The sequence below is a fragment of the Rattus norvegicus genome, chromosome 7, assembly GCF_021556685.1.
Source record: "Rattus norvegicus strain SHRSP/BbbUtx chromosome 7, alternate assembly SHRSP_T2T, whole genome shotgun sequence".
Classification (NCBI taxonomy): Eukaryota; Metazoa; Chordata; class Mammalia; order Rodentia; family Muridae; genus Rattus; species Rattus norvegicus.
The window spans coordinates 123847378-123866042 of record NC_141540.1 but is presented as its reverse complement, the minus strand read 5'-3'; the positions used below and the strand labels follow the sequence as shown (position 1 = coordinate 123866042).

The 18665-nt window shown below is 47.6% G+C and overlaps 1 protein-coding gene across 2 annotated transcripts in view; it reads left to right on the top strand.

Moving 5' to 3' along the window:
• Positions 1 to 17177, top strand: part of Poldip3 (DNA polymerase delta interacting protein 3) — a 28773-nt gene extending 11596 nt beyond the window's left edge. The window contains 8 exon segments of one of the 2 annotated variants that reach the window (NM_001130506.1): positions 4246 to 4636; positions 5303 to 5389; positions 7589 to 7684; positions 9247 to 9426; positions 9937 to 10014; positions 10969 to 11098; positions 13705 to 13771; positions 14875 to 17177. In NM_001130506.1, the coding sequence (NP_001123978.1) occupies positions 4246 to 4636; positions 5303 to 5389; positions 7589 to 7684; positions 9247 to 9426; positions 9937 to 10014; positions 10969 to 11098; positions 13705 to 13771; positions 14875 to 15049 (1204 nt within the window). In that variant the 3' untranslated portion in view covers positions 15050 to 17177. 2 annotated transcript variants of the gene reach the window in all.
• The last annotated feature ends 1488 nt before the right edge of the window (positions 17178 to 18665 follow it).

Sequence of the window (18665 nt, the reverse complement as noted above, 5' to 3'; positions counted from 1 at the left end):
CAGTAAGTCAGTATCACATGTGTACATTTGTTAAACCATTAGGCCTTGTAAGTGTCCAGGTAAAATCTTACAGAAAACATAAGGCAGCCTCTGTAGCTTATGTAGCATGTAGAGTTTTTTTTTTTTAAATATCATAATCATCATTAAATTCATGTTTAAATCATCTGACAGAATTTATTTGAGGGAGCCCCATTGAAACTGTGATGCTGGGGTTACTGAGAGATTTCGGACAGAGGGTCTCTCTTATCCTTTCCATGTGTGGGCATCATGTCAGCTCGTTTTATTATGACACTTTCATACCATGAAATAATCAACAGTAGCCTCCGTTGGAAATAGCTTACCTCTTGGCTGTTTGTAAGTACATGTTTTTCTTGGCCTGTTGTGTTCTTCTCCCTGTCGGGGAGTTAGGGCCAGCCTGGCTCCTGACAGAGGCTTTGGAGGAAGTGTTGAGATGAGGAGACCTGTGTGTGAAGCAGGTAGACCAAACACCATCCGCAGAGCCATTCGAATGAGTTAAACAGCCTGAGACAGCTTTTCAGTATTACCATACTCACAGGCCATCGAGTCTCAAGTCTACGCCCAGTGTCCTGTATGTCCACAGCCAATTTGCTTGTCTAGAGATGGGATAAGACAACTTGGGAAGCCTAACGGGTAACTGAGAAAGTAGAAATAAAGGCAAGAGTGTCCAAGCTTGGTGGGGCAGAAAACAAATGCAGACCAAAGATAAAGAAGTCCCAAGAACAGTCAGGGAAAGTTAGGGACCCAGTAAAAACAACAGGCTTTAGAACCCAATGTAGATTCTGTCTGCCTGGGCCGGGTTGTAAGCAAGGAATGAACAAAAGAACAAGAACCAAGCACACAAAAAAGAAGTGGCAAAATGGATTGGGAGCGCCTTAGCCCCACTGCCCAAATTGTCCCCAGCTGGGGAGATGGGAAGGAAGCCTGAGGGTAGGGAGGAGGCATCCACTGCTCTAAGACTTAGGGGAATCAAAGCCAAAGCTAATCATGGGAGGCTGCTGCAATCTCTGGGACATTGTGATCCAGAGAAGGGATAAAAGCCCCCACTGGGGCCTGGTCAGGGTGCCTCCAAGTCAGACTCAGACCCAGATAGATGGTTACTGATGGATGGTGTGAATGGCAGTGATCACCTCCTGGAAAGTTCTTTGAACCTTTCCTTCCTGTGATGCAGGGTTGACCCAGGTAAAGAAAGTCCAGGCTGGGCGGCGGTGGGGTGGGGCACGGGTGAGACACAGGATTATAAACAAGTTATTGTGGTAAATGCTGTGGGTGCTTTGGAAGCTGGTTCCTCCCTCTGGGCACCGGGGTGCAGAGAGGCTTGAGTGGAGGGGAGGGATACAGAAGTGAAAGAATGTTGAGCTTGGGAAACGGGGGGGGGGGGTGGCTTTCACAGCTGGGGTGGGGTCTGACAGCTCTGAATTCAAGATGTACCACAGGGCTTTCTGAGGCATCACCAGCTCACAGTACTACTTTTAAAGTACTGGGTCCTGGGAAAGAGATGAACCACTTTCTCCCCTTCTAGCTTGGGGTTGGGGAGAGGAAATAAGGAAATTAACAGGTGTAACAGGCACAAAGGAAAGTTGTCTTGGAGAATCAAGGAGGGTTCTGAGTAAGGAGATGCTGGCATAGACCTTGAGAAAGGATGCCCGCCTTAGTTAGCAGTGCTTGCTTAACTATATGGGCTGGAATGGGAAGAGGTCTGCTGGTTGAGCAGGTAGGAAGGCCAGGCAGGAGAAACCTGCAGACTCCTGTGCTTCACTCAGCAGAGCATGTGGTCTCCAACCACTGTAGGCCACAGGAACAGGGCTGATTAATGGACTTTAATTCATATCCCCCCCCCCCCTGTTTTTTTGAGACAGGGTTTCTCTGTGTAGCCCTGGCTGTCCTGGAACTCATTGTGTAGACCAGGCTGGCCTCGAATTGCCTGTCTCCCTCCTAAGTGCTGGGATTAAAGATATACACTACCACTGCCCAGCTCATTTCTGATCTTTAGAAATGGTATTTTTGATTTATGTGTATGCATGTGTGTGTGTGTACCTTTGCATGTGGTGCCTGAAGAGGCAGGCTAGAAAGAGGCATCATACCTTCTGTAGCTGGAGTTGCAGGGTGTTGGTTATAGGCCACCTTGTGTGGGTGCTGGGAAACAAACTTGGGCCAGGAAGAATAGCAAGTGCGTTTAACCACCACACCATCTCTCCAGCCTTCCTTTTCAGTTTTAGGAGATTCTGAAATTGTATATTTTTGTTACTGAACAGCTTTTTTTTTTTAGATTAACTTGTTTCATGTATATGAGTATTTTATATGAATATATATAATATATGTGTTTGTATCATATATGTGCCCTTTGGAGGTCAGAATAGAGCATTGGATCCCCTGGAATTGGAGTTAGGGATGGTTGCAGACTACTGTATCAATCACTGTTTCCATTGCTGTGACAAGACACCATGACCAAGGCAACTCTTATAAAGGACAGCATTTAATCAGGGCTGCCTACAGGTTCAGAGGTTCAGTCCATGATCATAAAGGCGGGGAAACATGGCAGTATCTAGGCAGGCATGGTAATGAAGGAGACAAGAGTTCCACGTCTTGGGAGGGCGGCAATGGGGGGAGGATGGGGAGGGGAACACCCATAAAGAAGGGGAGGGGGAGGGGTTAGGGGGATATTGGCCCGTAAACCGGGAAAGGGAATAACACTCGAAATGTAAATAAGAAATACTCAAGTTAATAAAAAAAAAAAATTCCAAAAAAAAAAAAAAAGAGTTCCACGTCTTGATCTGAATGCAGCTAGAAGTCTGTCTTCCAGGCAGCTAGAAGGGTCTTAAACCCCACCTCCAAAGGGATACACTTACTCCAACAAGGCCACACTTCCTAATAATGCCACACTCCCTGAGCCATACATTTTCAAGTCACCACACAACCACCAACTGTCCCCGCCAGCGGGGACCCAGTTATTCAGGGTCCCGAAGAGGCTTTCTACCTGTGGGCCAAAATGGGGGTGAAGAGAAGAAGGAGACCAAGCAAAAGTTCTGTTGTCAAGGTCTCGTTTATTGGGATGAACAGCTTTTAAGCCTTTCAGGTAGGGGGAGTGACCTTTGTGAAATATGAAGGAGGGGGAGATGAGGGTATAGGCAGTGATAGCTGGAGGCAAAGAAGTCAGGCGATGAGGTCAGGTGGTGGAGACACTGGGTGTTGACTGAGGAGATAACTGGTATCTGCTCGAGCTGAGGCATCCCTTGAATGTTATACTCCTGTGCCGTAAATTCATGGGAGAGGCTTTATCCAACAATCTTAAGATTTATGGCAGTCATCTTCGGGGTGAGTCTCTGTGGCCAAACAGCCCAGAGTCACTTTGAACCATGCAGTCAAAAAGCGGCTAGGCCCAAATCCAATATGGCTCCGTGCAACCAACCATGCCAGTACTGGGAGCTGAACTTAGGTTCACTGCTAGAGTAACAGTCTTAACTACTGAGCTGAATTCTTTTTTTTTTTTTTAAAGATTTATTTATTATATATATACACTGTCACTGTCCTCCGACACACCAGAAGAGGGCATCGAATCTCATTACAGATGGTTGTGAGCCACCATGTGGTTGCTGGGATTTGAACTCATGACCTCTGGAAGAGCAGTCAGTGCTCTTAACCACTGAGCCATCTCTCCAGCCCCTGAGCTGAATTCTACTTTAGATTTTTTTTTTTTTGAACTGTGTTTTGCAGTCTAGTTCAGACCAGCCTTGAACTCAATAGTCTTCTTACCTCAATCTCTCAAATGCTCTGATTGCAAGCATTGCTTGTGTGGCTGGTACAACCTTTATCTTCGTTCTGCTAGCCTTTTGAGTGCTGAGGCCTGCAGGTTGGCCTCCTTAGTTCTGCTAAGAGGCGCCTGCCTACATAGAGGCACCATTTGTTTTAAGAGGCATCTTCACCAGGTCTGCCTTCCTTCCACACAGAAAGCAGGCACAGTAATAGATATTCCAAGGTGTATGAAGGGTTGACTAAAAGCAGGATCAAGGGAGCAAACAGTTTTAACTGGTGATGGGTTCTCCGTGGTTCCATTTATGAGGCAAAGTGAAAAGCCTGAGGTACAGAAGAAGTACTTGTTTCTGTGTGTTTGGGTGCCAGCAGGGTTCTGGAAATTCCAGAACAAGCTTTTTGCTCAGTGTCTCCCAACTCTCCTCCATGGGCTGCTATTGAGCCCCAGATCCACTTACTGTTTTAATATGTTTGCAGGCTCAGTGTCAGACCAGGAATTGGAGGCGTCCGATCTCGAGTTGGGATCCAGCATAGTCTTCTTAGCCAACCAGCTCGCACAGCCACCTTCCAGCAGAGATTTGACGCCCGGCAGAAGATTGGCCTCTCAGATGCTCGGCTCAAGCTGGGTGTCAAAGATGCCCGGGAAAAGCTTTTGCAGAAAGATGCCCGGTTTCGGATCAAAGGAAAAGTACAGGATGCCAGAGAGATGCTGAACTCACGAAAGCAGCAGAACACGGTGCCCCAGAAGCCCCGCCAGGTGGCTGATGCCCGGGAGAAGATCAGCTTGAAGAGGAGATCCCCTGCTACATTCACAAGCCCGCCCATTGGGACTGTGACCCCCGCTCTGAAACTCACCAAAACTATTCAGGTAGGTTGTGGCTCTCCTCCAGCATTTCAGAATCCCAGGGAGAAGCTAGACATGTGCAGGGGAAATTGGGGGATAGTAAACATGCAGTTGCTCCAAGTGTTGGTCCAGCACGGTCTGACTTCAGAAAGGCATAGAGGACATTACAGACAGTCTCATGGAGCCTTTCGAAAGAGAGGTCCACAAGAATGAACTGACTTTCCAAAGTGAGAACGAAGTAGAGAAGAAGACGGGGAGAGCAGAAAGCATGTTGTAGACAAGTTGTCTACTCCTCACTCAAATTGTAGAATTACTATTTCAGTCTTGAAAAGAGAGTGTGTAAGAAATGTGAAGTAGTGCTTCTGATATTACTCAATCAGCCAGTCAGTCCAGGACCAGGGTAGGAGCCCAGGAGACCTGACTGCTTGTCCAGTGCCTTGGCTGCCCCAAACAACCACCGTCCCAGGAAGAGAGGAAACTGCAAGGCTAACTGTATTAGCTTTGTGACCGGGGAACAAACAGCAGCAGCAGCACCAGTTGTTGACTGAGCCAAGTTCATTGAGCTCTTCAGGTCCATTACTGCATGACGTTTGCTGATACCTGTCTAAGCCAGCCTGTTTTAAATTCATTGACCTACTTAGAGTGCACATGAACCCTCTGGGATGGATTGTGACTACTGGATGTTTCTAGGTTCCACAGCAAAAGGCCATGGTGCCACTTCATGCCCATCCTGCTGGAATGAGGATCAATGTTGTCAATAACCACCAGGCCAAACAGGTAGAATGAGTGTGTGTGGTACCCACATGTGAGTATGTATGCATGCATTTTGCTTTGATGAGGTCTGTTAGGGTAGATTGACTGAGGACTGGCCTAAGGCTCCTATTTCAAAGGACCAGAAGGTTTTCACTTTGGAATTTGTGAGTTTTAAGAAGAATTTGTGCTGGGTGTGATGGCACTCATATTTAATCCTAGAGCTTAGGGAGCAGAGACAGGTGAATCTCTGTGAGTTTGAGGCTAGCCTGATCTACATAGTGAGAAAAAGAAGCAGAAGCCCCTTAGAAGACATGGTGGTTCATACCTGTAAGCTCAGTACTTAGAGGTTGTCTCAGAGCTCATTAATTTGAGGCCTACCTGGGCCATATAGTGAATTCAGGAAAACCTGGGCTACAAAATGAGACCTTGTTTTAAAAAAAGAAAGAAACTTCTTAATCCAGGCATGGCGTATGTGTAATCACCGAGGCAGAGCCAAGAGGGTCATACTGTCTAGGACAGCCTCAGCTACATAGGGAGACCTTATCTCCAAAAAGAACCTTTAAAAAAAATATTTATTTTATATATGCGAGTACACTGTCACAGTCAGATCCCATTATAGATGGTTGTGAGCCACCATGTGTTGCTGGGACTTGAACTCAGGACCTCTGGAAGAGCAGTCAGTGCTTTTAGCCACTGAACCATCATCTCTCTCCAGCTCTGAAACTTTTTTTTTTTTTTTTTTTTTTTTTGGAGACAGGGTCTCAATGTAGTCAGGCTAGTTTCTAGTTCATTATGAACATCATTTGATACTCCTGCCTCCCCCTTGCTGTGCCGTGGATGAAACCAGGGCTTTTGTGTTTTACCATCTAAGCAGCTACATTCCAGCCTCTGAGAAGAAACTTGTTACTGAGAGAGGCGAGGCACAAAGGGCAGTAGAAAACAGGAAAATCAAATAGAGGTTATAAACACTGCATGTGTCTAACGGAGAAAAGCACCCTCAAGTGCCTCTTCACCAAGCAGACACTGCTGACTTTCTGCTGGAGCTCCCCTGGAGGTTTGTTTGTTTTTAAAATGTATCAGTGTTTGTTTGCATGTATGTATGTATGTATGTATGTATGTATGTATGTATGTATGTATGTGTGCGCTGCATGTGTGCCTGTTGCTATGGAAGTCAGAAGAAGGTCCCTGGAACTGGAGTTAACCCCTCATGTGGGTGTTGGGAGCTGAGAGAGCAGCCAGTGCTCTTACCGCTGAGCCATCCCTCCAGCCCACTTTTGTTGCCATTGTTGTTTTGATGTGCTGGGAGTGGAACTCAGGGCCTTACCGGGCTGGACAAGTACTGGACCACTGACCCACTCCTCCAGCCTTCTTGTTCTTCATTTGTTGTTGCTACTTTTTGTTTAATACCTGGGTAGGATTGAGATTATGTTCTCACCCAATTTTTTAACATTCTGTTTTGTCTTTTCTTTAGAATTTGTTTCAAATTTATAGTAACATCTTTAACAAATCTACTGATTTGACATTTTTTCCAGACAGAAATACTAAGTTGTGAACATCTTTGGGATAAAACTCATTGTAGGGTTTAGGTTTATTCCTACAGACCGGACATTGGGATGACTTTCCAAGTCAATTGATACATAGTCTTGTACTTCACAGTGACATTGCACTCAGTGATAGACTGCCTACAGAGGCATATACCAGACTAGCTATGTATTACATCTTACCATCTAGGTTTGTGTAAGTATACTTTATCTCACGATGAAGTCCTTCCTCAGGCTACGTCATTAACTGAATATAAAATATAGAAATTCTGGATATACATTTGCTACCTATAAAAAGGTATTTCTGCCATGTGTTAAGTGCTTGGGAGACTGGGGACAGGAGGATTGAGTTTCAGGCCAGCTGGGCTACACGGATTTTTTACCGAAAAGGAATTTCTGAGCTCCTATACATAGAAGTAGTTCTCAGCAGTTACTGGGTTCTGTGGTAGGAGTCCCCTGTGGAGACTTGGATCACACATCTCTCGACCCCAGTACTTATGTGTTGTACTCCTTTCTAAGTCCTTGTTCATTTCAGCAGCCATTGCTCTGCTCTTGGTTCAGATACGTGTTGAGGGGCTGCATGCCATTTCAGCGTTTATCCGACTAATTGATTTGTTTATTTCAGGGTGCTAGGGATTGCTGAGCAACATCCCTAGCCCAGCTACTGTTTCTTTATCCTCAGAATTTGTATGACCTGGATGAAGATGATGACATTGTAGCACCCGTTCCTACTAAGCAGATGAAGTTTGCAGCCCCTGGCAGCCTTGTTCACCACACGGTATGGCGATTTTTCCTTTTCCTTGTTGCACTCTGCACATCAGATCAAGTGGATGGATAAGGTTGTGGACAATCACTGATTTGGGCTATAAGCTTTTTAGAGCTGTAACTGGCCAGCTCCTTTGTTTTAACGTTGCTAAGACTGGGCTGTCAAGGTCCTACAGCAGTGACAGGAAGAGCTGCAGTCCTAGGGGCTGGTTTGAGTCCCTTGAAGGGAATTGTGTCTTAGTCCATCTCCTGCTGCTGTGACAGTACAACAACTGGTTGAACTGTAAGCAGTGTAAGTTTACCAGGAGTCAAGAAAGTTGGACTGCATCAGTAAGGGTACCGCAGACATCACACGGAGAAGTGAGAAAGCAGCGTGGGAGTCTGAGGAAGGTCCTGCTGCAGAGGCTGAGCTCTGGGCGGGACCCCAGCTGTGATGCCGTCTCCTGGGTACTAATCAAGGTCTCACAGTGCTCATGAGGTTGAACATGTCAGGGAAGTGGCCTTTCCAGTAATTAGACAAGTCAGTATGAGAAGTTTCGGTTTCCAAGGAATCACACCCTCAGTTCTGAAGGGGCTGCTTCTGATGGTCTGTGTGTGTGTTCAGTTTCTGCAGCCTGTCTTTACAGTCTGGGAGCTACAGAGGCTATGACTGCATGGTGCCTCTACATGGCCAGGTCAGAGACTCAGAACTAGGAGTTCTGTGTCTTCCTAAGAGTTCCTAGGGGCTGGAGAGATGGCTCAAAAGTTAAGAGCATTGGCTGCTCTTCCAGAGGACCTGGGTTCATTTCCCAGCAACCACATGGTGGCTCACAGCTCACAGATTCAGGGGATCTGACAGACGATAGATGCAAACAAAACACCAATGCACAGGAAAGAAAGATTAATCAGTAAATAATGAAGGAGGGTTCTGTGTTCAGCTGTCTGCCAGCTGACAATCCTTCCATCAAAGTAGAAGCTATTTATGGAGGAACGAGCTTGAGCTCAGGCTTTTGGCCTTCTGACCAGCTGTGAATGAGCCTGTGGCTGTTGAGTCTCAGGTCACGTCTGACTGTGGTACATGTCAAGCAGGAACAGTTTATTTACCACAGGCTAATCGACTTGAGACGTGGCCAGACCCTCAGCAGGTACCATAAAGGCCTTTTAAAGCAAAAAACAAAAGCAGGAAAAAAAGGAACAGTAGGGTTACTTGGGAAGGGTGGATGGGTGGGGTCAGGACAAGTTGTTTACTAAGTAAGGCAAGAGGGCAGGGGCAATGGAAGAAGGAAAGGTGGAGTTACCTTGAACCTTTCCTGGCTCTTGAGTGAGTTTCTTGGTTACATCTGTATGAAATTCTCTTGCTAAGCAAGAACTAGTGCTATGGGAAATGGCTTCTATGTTTCCTAGCAAGGGTTCTGGTCCCTGCATGGTCTGTGCTTTTCTCTTGCTCCTCCCTAGTGTGCATGGCTGGTACTAGCTGCCCTACCCTTTGTGCTTGGGCTGAGGCTTTGGGGGTCTTGCCTTAGCTTGTTGTCATCTCTTCAGACAGTGGTCTGTGTCTCTGGTATCTCAGACTCTTTCTTCTGCTTGTTTGTATAGACTGGAATGAGTAGTCCCAAGCTCTCCATGTCCAAGACCCTCCCTCTCACAAAAGTGGTCCAAAACGATGCCTACACCGCTCCTGTTCTCCCCTCCTCTGTTCGAACCAAAGCCTTGACCAACATGTCCCGGACACTGGTGAACAAGGAGGAGCTTCCCAAAGAGCTGCCACCTGCCGAGGTAAGGTGAAAGCTACAGCTGAGTGTCAGCCTTTGTTAGGGGTCAGTGTGCTGCATGTGTGCCCTAGAAGGGCCTCAGGACACGCTGAGGCATGGATGTCACTGCTCCTTTCTGCAGTGAATAAACCAGTATCTTAGACCTTTGCCTTAGCTTGCTGGCAATGAGGACCCTTGTAGAGAGATGACACTATGTGGCTTGAGGGTCCCAGAAGAGAGTGCTGAGAACCATGAGGGGATGGCATATTGGGCCTCTCAGAATTTAAACCTACAGCATTTGTTCTGACTGGGTCTAGATACATGGGCAGCATTCCATGCAGAAGCTTGAGTTGAAGGGCCTGTGTCTCCTAGGAAGTAGCAGGAGTCTCCTGGCCTCTACTATCCAGAATGCCTGCTAAGGTGGATGCACTCTGAATGGGGTTTCTGCTGTGCCTTCCTGGTCAGTTGTCTGGAGTGAGTTCTCTAGGGGCGCATGCTACTTTCTGACACCGTGTCACATGCTTATCCCTGGCAGCCTGTGCTTAGCCCCTTGGAAGGCACCAAGATGACTGTGAATAATCTGCACCCTCGAGTCACAGAGGAGGACATAGTTGTAAGTACCATCATGGACCACCCGACCTTTTAGTCACAGGCTGTTTCTGTGGTACAGGCTTCTAGACCATGTCAGTTAATGATTTTCTGGAATTCAAAGGATGGTCATGCTCAGGGTAAGGTTTTTTGTTTGGTTTGGTTTTAGTTTTGGTTTTTCAAGACCGTGTTTCTCTGTATAACAGAACCCTGGCTGTCCTGGGCTCACTTTGTAGATCTGGCTGGCTTTGAACTCACAGAGATTCCCCTGCCTCACAACTTTGAGCTCAGGTTTAAGTTCTGGTTTGCACTCTCCTCCATCTTCGTATGGTGTACCCTCCGTGGCCTCTGCCTCTGTCACTGAAGTGCAGTGGTTGCATGTGAAGACAGCACATACAGAGCACTCCTTAAAGATGACTTCAGTTGACGAGTGTGTAGCTCACACTTGTAGTTAATGCCACACAGCATCCCAAAGGCTGTGACAGGAAGCCAGCTAGGAGGGGGACACGACCTGAGAGTAGTGCTCTCTCAGCCGGTAGACGGCAGAACCCATTGGCCATCTGTGTCTAATTTGCTAGGACTCTCCTGATTTTAGTGCTCAAAGTCCCATGCCATGTCCTAGGAGCCACTTCATCAGGCAACCTTGGCTGTAAGTCACCCAGATGGGGCACCAGCATCCATAGTTGCAGCGGTCTCCCTCCCCAGCTGCATTAAACACTGCCTTTGATGAACTTCCCACCGTTCCTTCTGTGGTTCTAGCACAGCTCTCTGAAAGTCCATAATTGTTATCACTGTTGAACTGCACAGGGAGAGCTTGGGGCAGAGCATTTTGCGGGAGGTCACTTGTACTGCAAGCAAAGAATACTAGCAGACAAGGACCTGCCCTGAGATCCTGGGTGTGCGGCTGCAGTGCAGTTCTTGGAGAGTGCGAGCGGCAAGTAGTCTGCATTTCCCTCCCAACCTCACTTGTCCTTTGCAGGAGCTTTTCTGTGTGTGTGGAGCTCTCAAGCGGGCTCGACTGGTCCATCCTGGGGTAGCAGAGGTTGTTTTTGTGAAGAAGGATGACGCCATCACTGCTTATAAGAAGTACAACAACCGATGTCTGGATGGTAGGTTAGGGGAAGGCCGCCATCATGCTCCCCTCTCTGTTTTTTTTTTTTTTTTTTTTTTTCTTCTCAACAGCCTTTATTGCAGGACCACCTCTTTGCTGATATGGGGACCCCCCTCTCTGTTTTAAAGCAGTGAGCTTTTGGGGTAAACTATCCTCCGAGATTGGTACAAAGACATCTTGGGGAACTCACCTCCTAGGGCTTCTGGGTAACAGGAAGAGGTAGTGTGATGTGCACTCTCTGAGTAGGGCATCTCCACGGAGGAGTCTCTCAAAGGGTCTTGCTGGGAAAACTGAGTCGCCACGCTGGGACCCAGTGTTCTCAGAGGTCTTGGCTTCTAGGGAAGATGTACACTGCTTCCTCTTTATCTCAAGCCACACATTGGGAGCTCTGGACCACGCTCCTTTTCCTCTTGCTCAAGATGAGTGTGCTGAGGGCCTTCTGAGGACCAGGGCCCCCTCCATACTAGAAGCAAGGAGAGAGAGAAGCCAAGATGGCCTCGGCGCTTCAGTTTGCATTTCCCGGTTGGTAATGGTGATGATCATTGTTTCCCACATGCTGCTCTGCCATATTTGTGTCTTCCAGAGAGATGTCTAATTTTTGAGACAGGGTTTCTCTGTAGCCCTGGTTCTCTCTCTCTCTGTAGACCAGGCTGGCCACAAACTCAGATCCACCTGCCCCTGTCTCCAATTGCTGGGGTTAAAGGTGTGTCCCACTGTCCAACTGGATTCTGGGATTTTTTTTTTTTTTTTTAATCCTGAGTTGTGAAGGTTCTTCATATGCTCACAAGGCTAGACAGACAGCACATGGGGTTAAGCACAAGCATAAGGACCAGGGACCCTGTCCTGTAAAAGGCCACACGTTCCTGTGATGTCTATTTGCACACAGCAGGTCTCCCTCTGTAGCTTAGCCTGACACAAACTCAAAGCAGCACTGCAGCCTCTGCCTCCCAGGACTGAGATTACAGCAGGCACCATGAGGGCAGCTCAATTCTATTTCATTTTGTGGTACTTGTTTTTCCGGTGCTCGGTCAAACCAAGGGCCTCACATGAGAGATAAACATTCTCCCTCTGAGCTCCAGCTCTGACTGGACCTTTAACAGCAGCCTTGCCTAAGCATGCAACCCTGGTTCCTGTGACCATCTCTGTGTCATAGCTAATCATGGAGTTCATGCCTGAGCACTGTCTGAGACAGTCTAGCCTGGGCTGCACAGTTTCAGGACAGCTTAGGCTATAAAATTGGGACTTAGCTTAAACTCATTATAGGGTTATTAGTTGATCTGATTTTAGTGTTGTATTTCAGGGCAGTAGGTACACCAGAGAGAGACAGATATGGCTGGTTGGTGGGGCAGCCAGAACACACACTTGTGATGCTTCTTGCTGTATCACATGACAGATGTCATAACCCTGAGGCAGCTCCAGGCACTGCAGATTCACCAAAACATGACAGACTGAGAGTGCGCACTGCTAACTCATCTGGGGTGCTGAGAACCTTTAGTTTGGAGAGAGGAGGGGAGATAAACCCTGAAGACACTGTAGTGCAGAGTGCGGCATCAGCAGTGTGCACGTCGTCCAGATGCACTGTTGCAAGACTCAGCACCTGCCCACAAGCACTCCTAGTAATCAGAGTTCTGGGTTCTTGAATGGGCTGAGTATGCATTGAGTTACTCTTTGTGGTTGCTCAAGGGTTTGCAGTGCACTTATAATTTATTAGAAGCTGTGTCAGGTTAATAACGACTTTCCTTGGCACAGAAATGCTCTCCTGGGTAGCTCTGTTCCCTTTGCACATTGTATCTCAGAGCAGGAGTGCGGTCTCCAGATCCTTTAAGACAAAGGGGAAGCCTTACATTACATGCTTTTTCACACAGGCTCACAGCATCCACGTTTACTGTGTGCCTCGTAAACTTGTTGAGTGGCTTCTTACTGTATAATTCCTTCCCCACCCCACAGTCACCATCTCTCTTGTAAAGCAAAGTTCTGGCCTTTTTGCTTCCCAGTCTCATTCCTGAGGATCCCTCACACTCTTGGTTTTCTTCCTTAGTGACTACGTGTGTTGGTGTGCTTTCTGTTGCTCTGAGGAAGTACTTGAGGCTCTGTCCTTTTTACAGAAAAGAGACTTTACTTGGGGTTTTCAGAGGTGGCAGTAACATTGGTTTAGCATAGCTGAGGACTCCCTAGCCAAGCCTGCTGTTCTCAGGGTATTGTGCCATACTTAGTGATCACATTTTACAAAGGAAGAAAAATTTGAGCATGGAGTTGGGGAAGAGATGCCTCAGTCACCTTCCCAGATCGAGTCTGGGAGGCTAATGGGTGACAGACTCAATGCGATCTAAGGTGGACGTCAGACCTCACAGCATCTGTAGGATGCACACTCAGTTAGCTGTACCCCAGACCTGCTAGATAGCTCCTGTATGTTCTGCACTAGGTATCCCAGGCTGACTGTAAACTTGGAATCCTGCCTGAGTCTCAGTATGTCTGTCTGAGCTGTGCCACCATGCCTAGCTCCAGTGGTAGAATTTGACCCTGGGTCATGGAGTTGGGGATCCTTGTCCTCCGATGAGGGAGAAACAGGTCTCTTGATAGAGCCTTTTCATTTTTGGTTTGCAGGGCAACCTATGAAGTGCAACCTTCACATGAATGGGAATGTCATCACCTCAGACCAACCCATCCTGCTGTAAGTGCTAGGGGCATAGACTGGGACAGAATCCCTGCTCGTTTACTTTGCACAGTCACCTCTTTTCTGATGCTCACTGGTCCATCAGGATGCTTGAATTAGAACTTAGTGGCTTGTCTCAGACTGTCTCCAGGGTTTGATTACAGTCTCATCCTGATTAATATGATAGTGTCCAGCACCTCGGAGGGAAGTAGAGAGCACGTTCTCACATCTGCTTTGTGTGACTGCCATCTTCATGGTAAAGAAAAGTAACTGCACTGCCCTGGAATTGACCGTGTTGAGGCGATGCCGGACAACACCTGGGCACATGTGCCTGGCTCACTATTGAGGACTCTTTGGAGCCTGAGGTGCATAGAATATTAAGGCTAGCAGAATAGAATTTTTGTGCATAGAATATTAAGGCTAGCAGAATAGAATTTTTCTTGAAAAAGGAAATATACCCAAGAAGAAGCTGAGACCTACCAAGGTTGGGTGGAATTGTGCCAGGCAGGCCCAGAATAGACTTGGACATGCAGAGGCAGAATCTGAACCTAAGTAGTAGATGGTGAATGGACAAATTCTGTAAAACCTCCCCAGAAGTAAGTTGTGCTTTATAAATGTTTTGGGAAGGGACTAGAGAGACAGTTGAGTAATAGGAGTGCATACTGCTCTTACAAGAGGACCCAGGAAGGTTGGGCAGCTCAAAACTATCTGTGAGCATTGTATACACATGCATAGATACATACATATATACAATTTGAAATTTAAAAGTTAAAATATTGAAGTTTTTATGATCTGATAAATTAATCATTGGACTAACCAGAATTAGTGCAATTGACTTAGGTGAGACTTGAAAGATTGTGTAATATGTGTCCTTGTTTGACCACCCGGAAGAAGATGGAGTGTTTCCAGATGTGGAACTGGAGCACTAGAAGGCTGTAGCTAGGTTTTGTTTTATTTTTAATAATAAATAAGAAAAGTAACAGTTTCCAATAAGGTGAGGTGAGAGAGGGATGTGGATAGCATTGAGCTCCATGCCCAGCACCCAGCCGACACTCAGTGGGATGCAGCACCACCTAGGTAGAAACTGACACTGACGGGGGTTGGGTTGTCTGTTCTCACAGGCGGTTGAGTGACAGCCCCTCAGTGAAAAAGGAAAGTGAGCTGCCGCGGAGGGGCAATCCTGTCTCTTCCAACCCTCCTGCCGAAGTGGACCCTGACACCATTCTCAGAGCACTCTTCAAGTCCTCGGGGGCCTCTGTGACCACACAACCCACAGAATTCAAAATTAAACTTTGAGGAGGGGATTGAGGCAGTCAGAAACAGGGCAGAGGAGGGGTGGCTCTGTTTCCCAAGGCAAAGTTGAGACCAACGGGCTGGGCCGTCGGACTGAAGCCCCCTGAGCAAGGGACAAGGTACCAGGGAGAGCTTCTTCGCTGGACGGGACCCACCTTTCTGTGTTGTTCTACACCTTGCCCTTCTGTGTGTTACGTTTCTGTAGTAGGTTTCCTCTTTCCTCCATTCATCACCAAGGTAGGCTGTGTTTGTCGTGTGCCTCCCCTATCCTCGGCCCCTAGCTGATTTCTTCCCTAGAAATGGTGCACTGTTTACCTGGGTGGCCTTCTTGTGGCCCCATGGGACACAGTGCAGGAGCATGTTGGAAAGTGCTTTTTTTTTTTTTTTTTTTTTTTTTTAATGTTTTGTTCTCAAGAGTTTTCTTGTTCAGTTGAAGTTTTCAAACAAAACGGAATGAATGGGACCTCCTGCCATTCTGTGGGCACTCAGTCAGCCAGGGGGCTGCATCAGGTCACTGGCTTCTTGTGTTCTCACCACTGTCATCTCCAGGACTGACTGCTAATGTGCAGCTCTATGACGGGCAGGTAGGGCGGCTGTGTTGCCTGTTCTTGGCTGCCTGTGCTGTTTTGGACAGTGTCCCAGAGTTCATGGCCCCTTGTTAGTGTTGTGCCAAAGGCCTTGGCTCAGTTCTTTGAGCTTCCGTATGGGAGTAAGGAAGGGACCTGTGCCTATTAGCCCTCTTGGTTCTCACCTGATAGGGCAGCATCAAAGCCTGGCTTTGGTGCCAGTGCCAGCTGCAAGTTGGTTGAGCCTTTTTCCAGGTTCTACCCCAGGCTGCAGCACAGAGAACTTGGGGAAGACTGATTGAATCAAAGCCATTGGCTGGCTCTGACTCTGCTTTTCTGGCTTCGGCTATCTACAGAACAGCAGTCAGGGTTGCCCAAAGTGCAGCTGCCACCAGGGCATTTTCTCTGCTAGTGTAAGTGACCCACATTGATGAATGGTCTGAGTAGAGCCAGGCTACAAAGCAAGCTGGTGGGTTACTGGGTACAGTGTACTCCTACATTGTTAGTGTAGGACTTAGGCAGGTGCCGAGTGTCAAGTAGCAGCATTCCAGAGCTGGTCAGTAGTCCCCTGACAGTGGGAACAGAAGATGCTAAGCTGTCAGAGCTGGAGCAGGATTCTAAGGGCGCACATGATCAGTAGTGTGTGCTGTAAAGGGACAAGCCGAGAAAGTAAAGGAAGCTGAGGCATGGTGACCCATTCAAGGCTAGCCCAGGAAAGAGAACTTCAACTAATTATTCTTTCCTGAGTTCCATCTGCCCAGCTGGAAGGGTGTTTTGAGTCAGAATCAGCCCTTCAGCTCTGAGGTTGCCCAGCAGAGGAATCCAGGAATGACATCTGGGGTGTCCACATCTAAAGAAGCCTCCTTCTCTTAAACCCTTCTAAATGGGTACAAACTTAATTCTTCTCAGAAACTGGAAGACATTCCTCGGTGTTTATCCCTTCCTGGCCCAAGAGAACACCCCCAGACAAAAGGGCCTCACTCCTCTGCCACTGGGAACAGTTGGCATGCTTTTTGCTTTGTATAGAGGAGGGATGGCTGAGGCCCTTCCTGGTTCCCCTACTCTCCTTGAGCCAGGCGTGCAGTGATGGTACACTCAACTGAGTCAGCCTCACCCTCCTGGCCATGTGGTACTTTGGGGAGTGGGGCGTTTACCCCTCCTGCATTTCAGAATGTCATCTTGGGAAACAGAAAAGAAGATGGGCCAACCCTCATGTCCCCTGCTCCCTTCCATTACTTCTTTGTGTCTTGTTTAGGAGAGAAAGGCATTGTGGGATGGAGGGGCTTGTTACTTTCCATTTCTCAATAAATGTTTGTTATTCCTAACTTTGAGCTGTAACGTCTTTTTTTTATTGCTTTTATTATATCTATTGGGTGCGTGTGCATTTCATGATCCATGTGTGGTAGTCAGGGGTCAACCTGAGGGAATCGGGAGTCCATTCTCTCCTTCCACCATATGGGTTCTGTGATTGGAACTCAGTTTATCAGGCTCAAGAGTAAACACCTTTACCTACTGAGCCATCTTGTTGACTCTGGGCTGTTCCCCACACACACCTCTATCCCTGTGTACGTGTGTTTGTGTATGCGTGCATGTGTGTGCCTGTATACACTCAGGTGCACAAGGGTATGGGCATACTTGATGCCTGAAGAGAACCTATAGAATTGGAGTTACAGTTGTGAGCTGCCTTGTAGGTGTTGGGAATCCTAGCACTGGTCCTTTGGAAGAACAGCCAGTGAATGGTCTTTCCCCACTGAATCACTCTCCAGCCTCAGTAAATTCTTAACTGATCCTCTTAAGCTCAAAGATATACACTTCCAATATACAGTGTCACAGAATGCACATTCCCATTCCAAAAGGGAGGAAAGGAATGGGGGTAATTGGGCCAAAGGGAGACCAAAGCCCTGCGATACCAACACCAAACCCTGTGGCTCCGTGTGCACTGATGGAGACTTCAGTTCCCAACAGTTTAGAGAGCTCTGCCCCTCCAGCTTTGCTCTCTGCAACAACTCCCCGCTGGTTCCACTTCTCGCATGTAGCTTTCTGTCAAATATCCATCTTCTGACATCTCCACCGTCTGGGAGTGGAGTCTCTAATGCAGCCCAGACTTCACCATAGCAGTTACGCTGTGCAATGGCCTTGCCTCAGTCCAGCTTTGTCACATACACCAGTACCCCATGAATGACACTGCCACCTCCGGCCAGCTTGATGGGACCCTGGCCCCTCCCAGCACAGTAGCAGTCGCTTCTGTGTGGAAGCTAGTAAACTTTTGGGCAGTTGCTTTCTGGGAGCAGGAGATGACTTTCTTTCCTAGCAGGGAGTTCTACAACCTCTTTAGCACATGACTGGGCTGCAGCATGAGGCTTCTCAAGCCGTTCCTCTCCAAGTACTAGTCTATCCCCGTCAACAAATAACTACTTTTCTGATGCCATAGATCACCTATACACTGTAAAGTATTCCTGCAAGTTTAGGTTCTCCAGAGCAAGACACCAGCTCCCTTGTTCCTACACACCAGGCCTCACACCTACATTTATGTAAACTTCACACAAGCTAGTTATCTGAAAGGAGGGAACCTCAACTGAGTCTTAGTAAGTGATTGATTGGGGGGAGGCCCAGCCCATTGTGGGTGGGGCCATCACTGAGCTGGTGGTCCTGGGTTCTATAAGAGAGCAGGCTGAGCAAGCCAGTAAGCAGCATCCCTCCATGGCCTCTGCATCAGCTCCTGCCTCCAGGTTCCCGACCTACTTGAGTTCCTGCCCTCACTGCTTCTGGTGAACTATTACATGAGACTGTAACCCCCCCACCACCACCAAGTTGCTTTTAGTTGTAACCCTACCATGCCCAGCTGGAAAAAGTTTATTTGGGCTCACTTCAGTTTGTACATTAAAAAAATCCGTCAGGCACGGTGATGTGTGGTGGTGTCCACCATAATCCCAGCACTGGAGGAGACAGAGGCAAACAGATCTCCTTTGAGATTGAACCCAGCCTAGTCTACATAGCTAGCCTCAGGCCAGCCCAGGTTACACTGTGAAATCCTGGCTCAAAGCACACATACT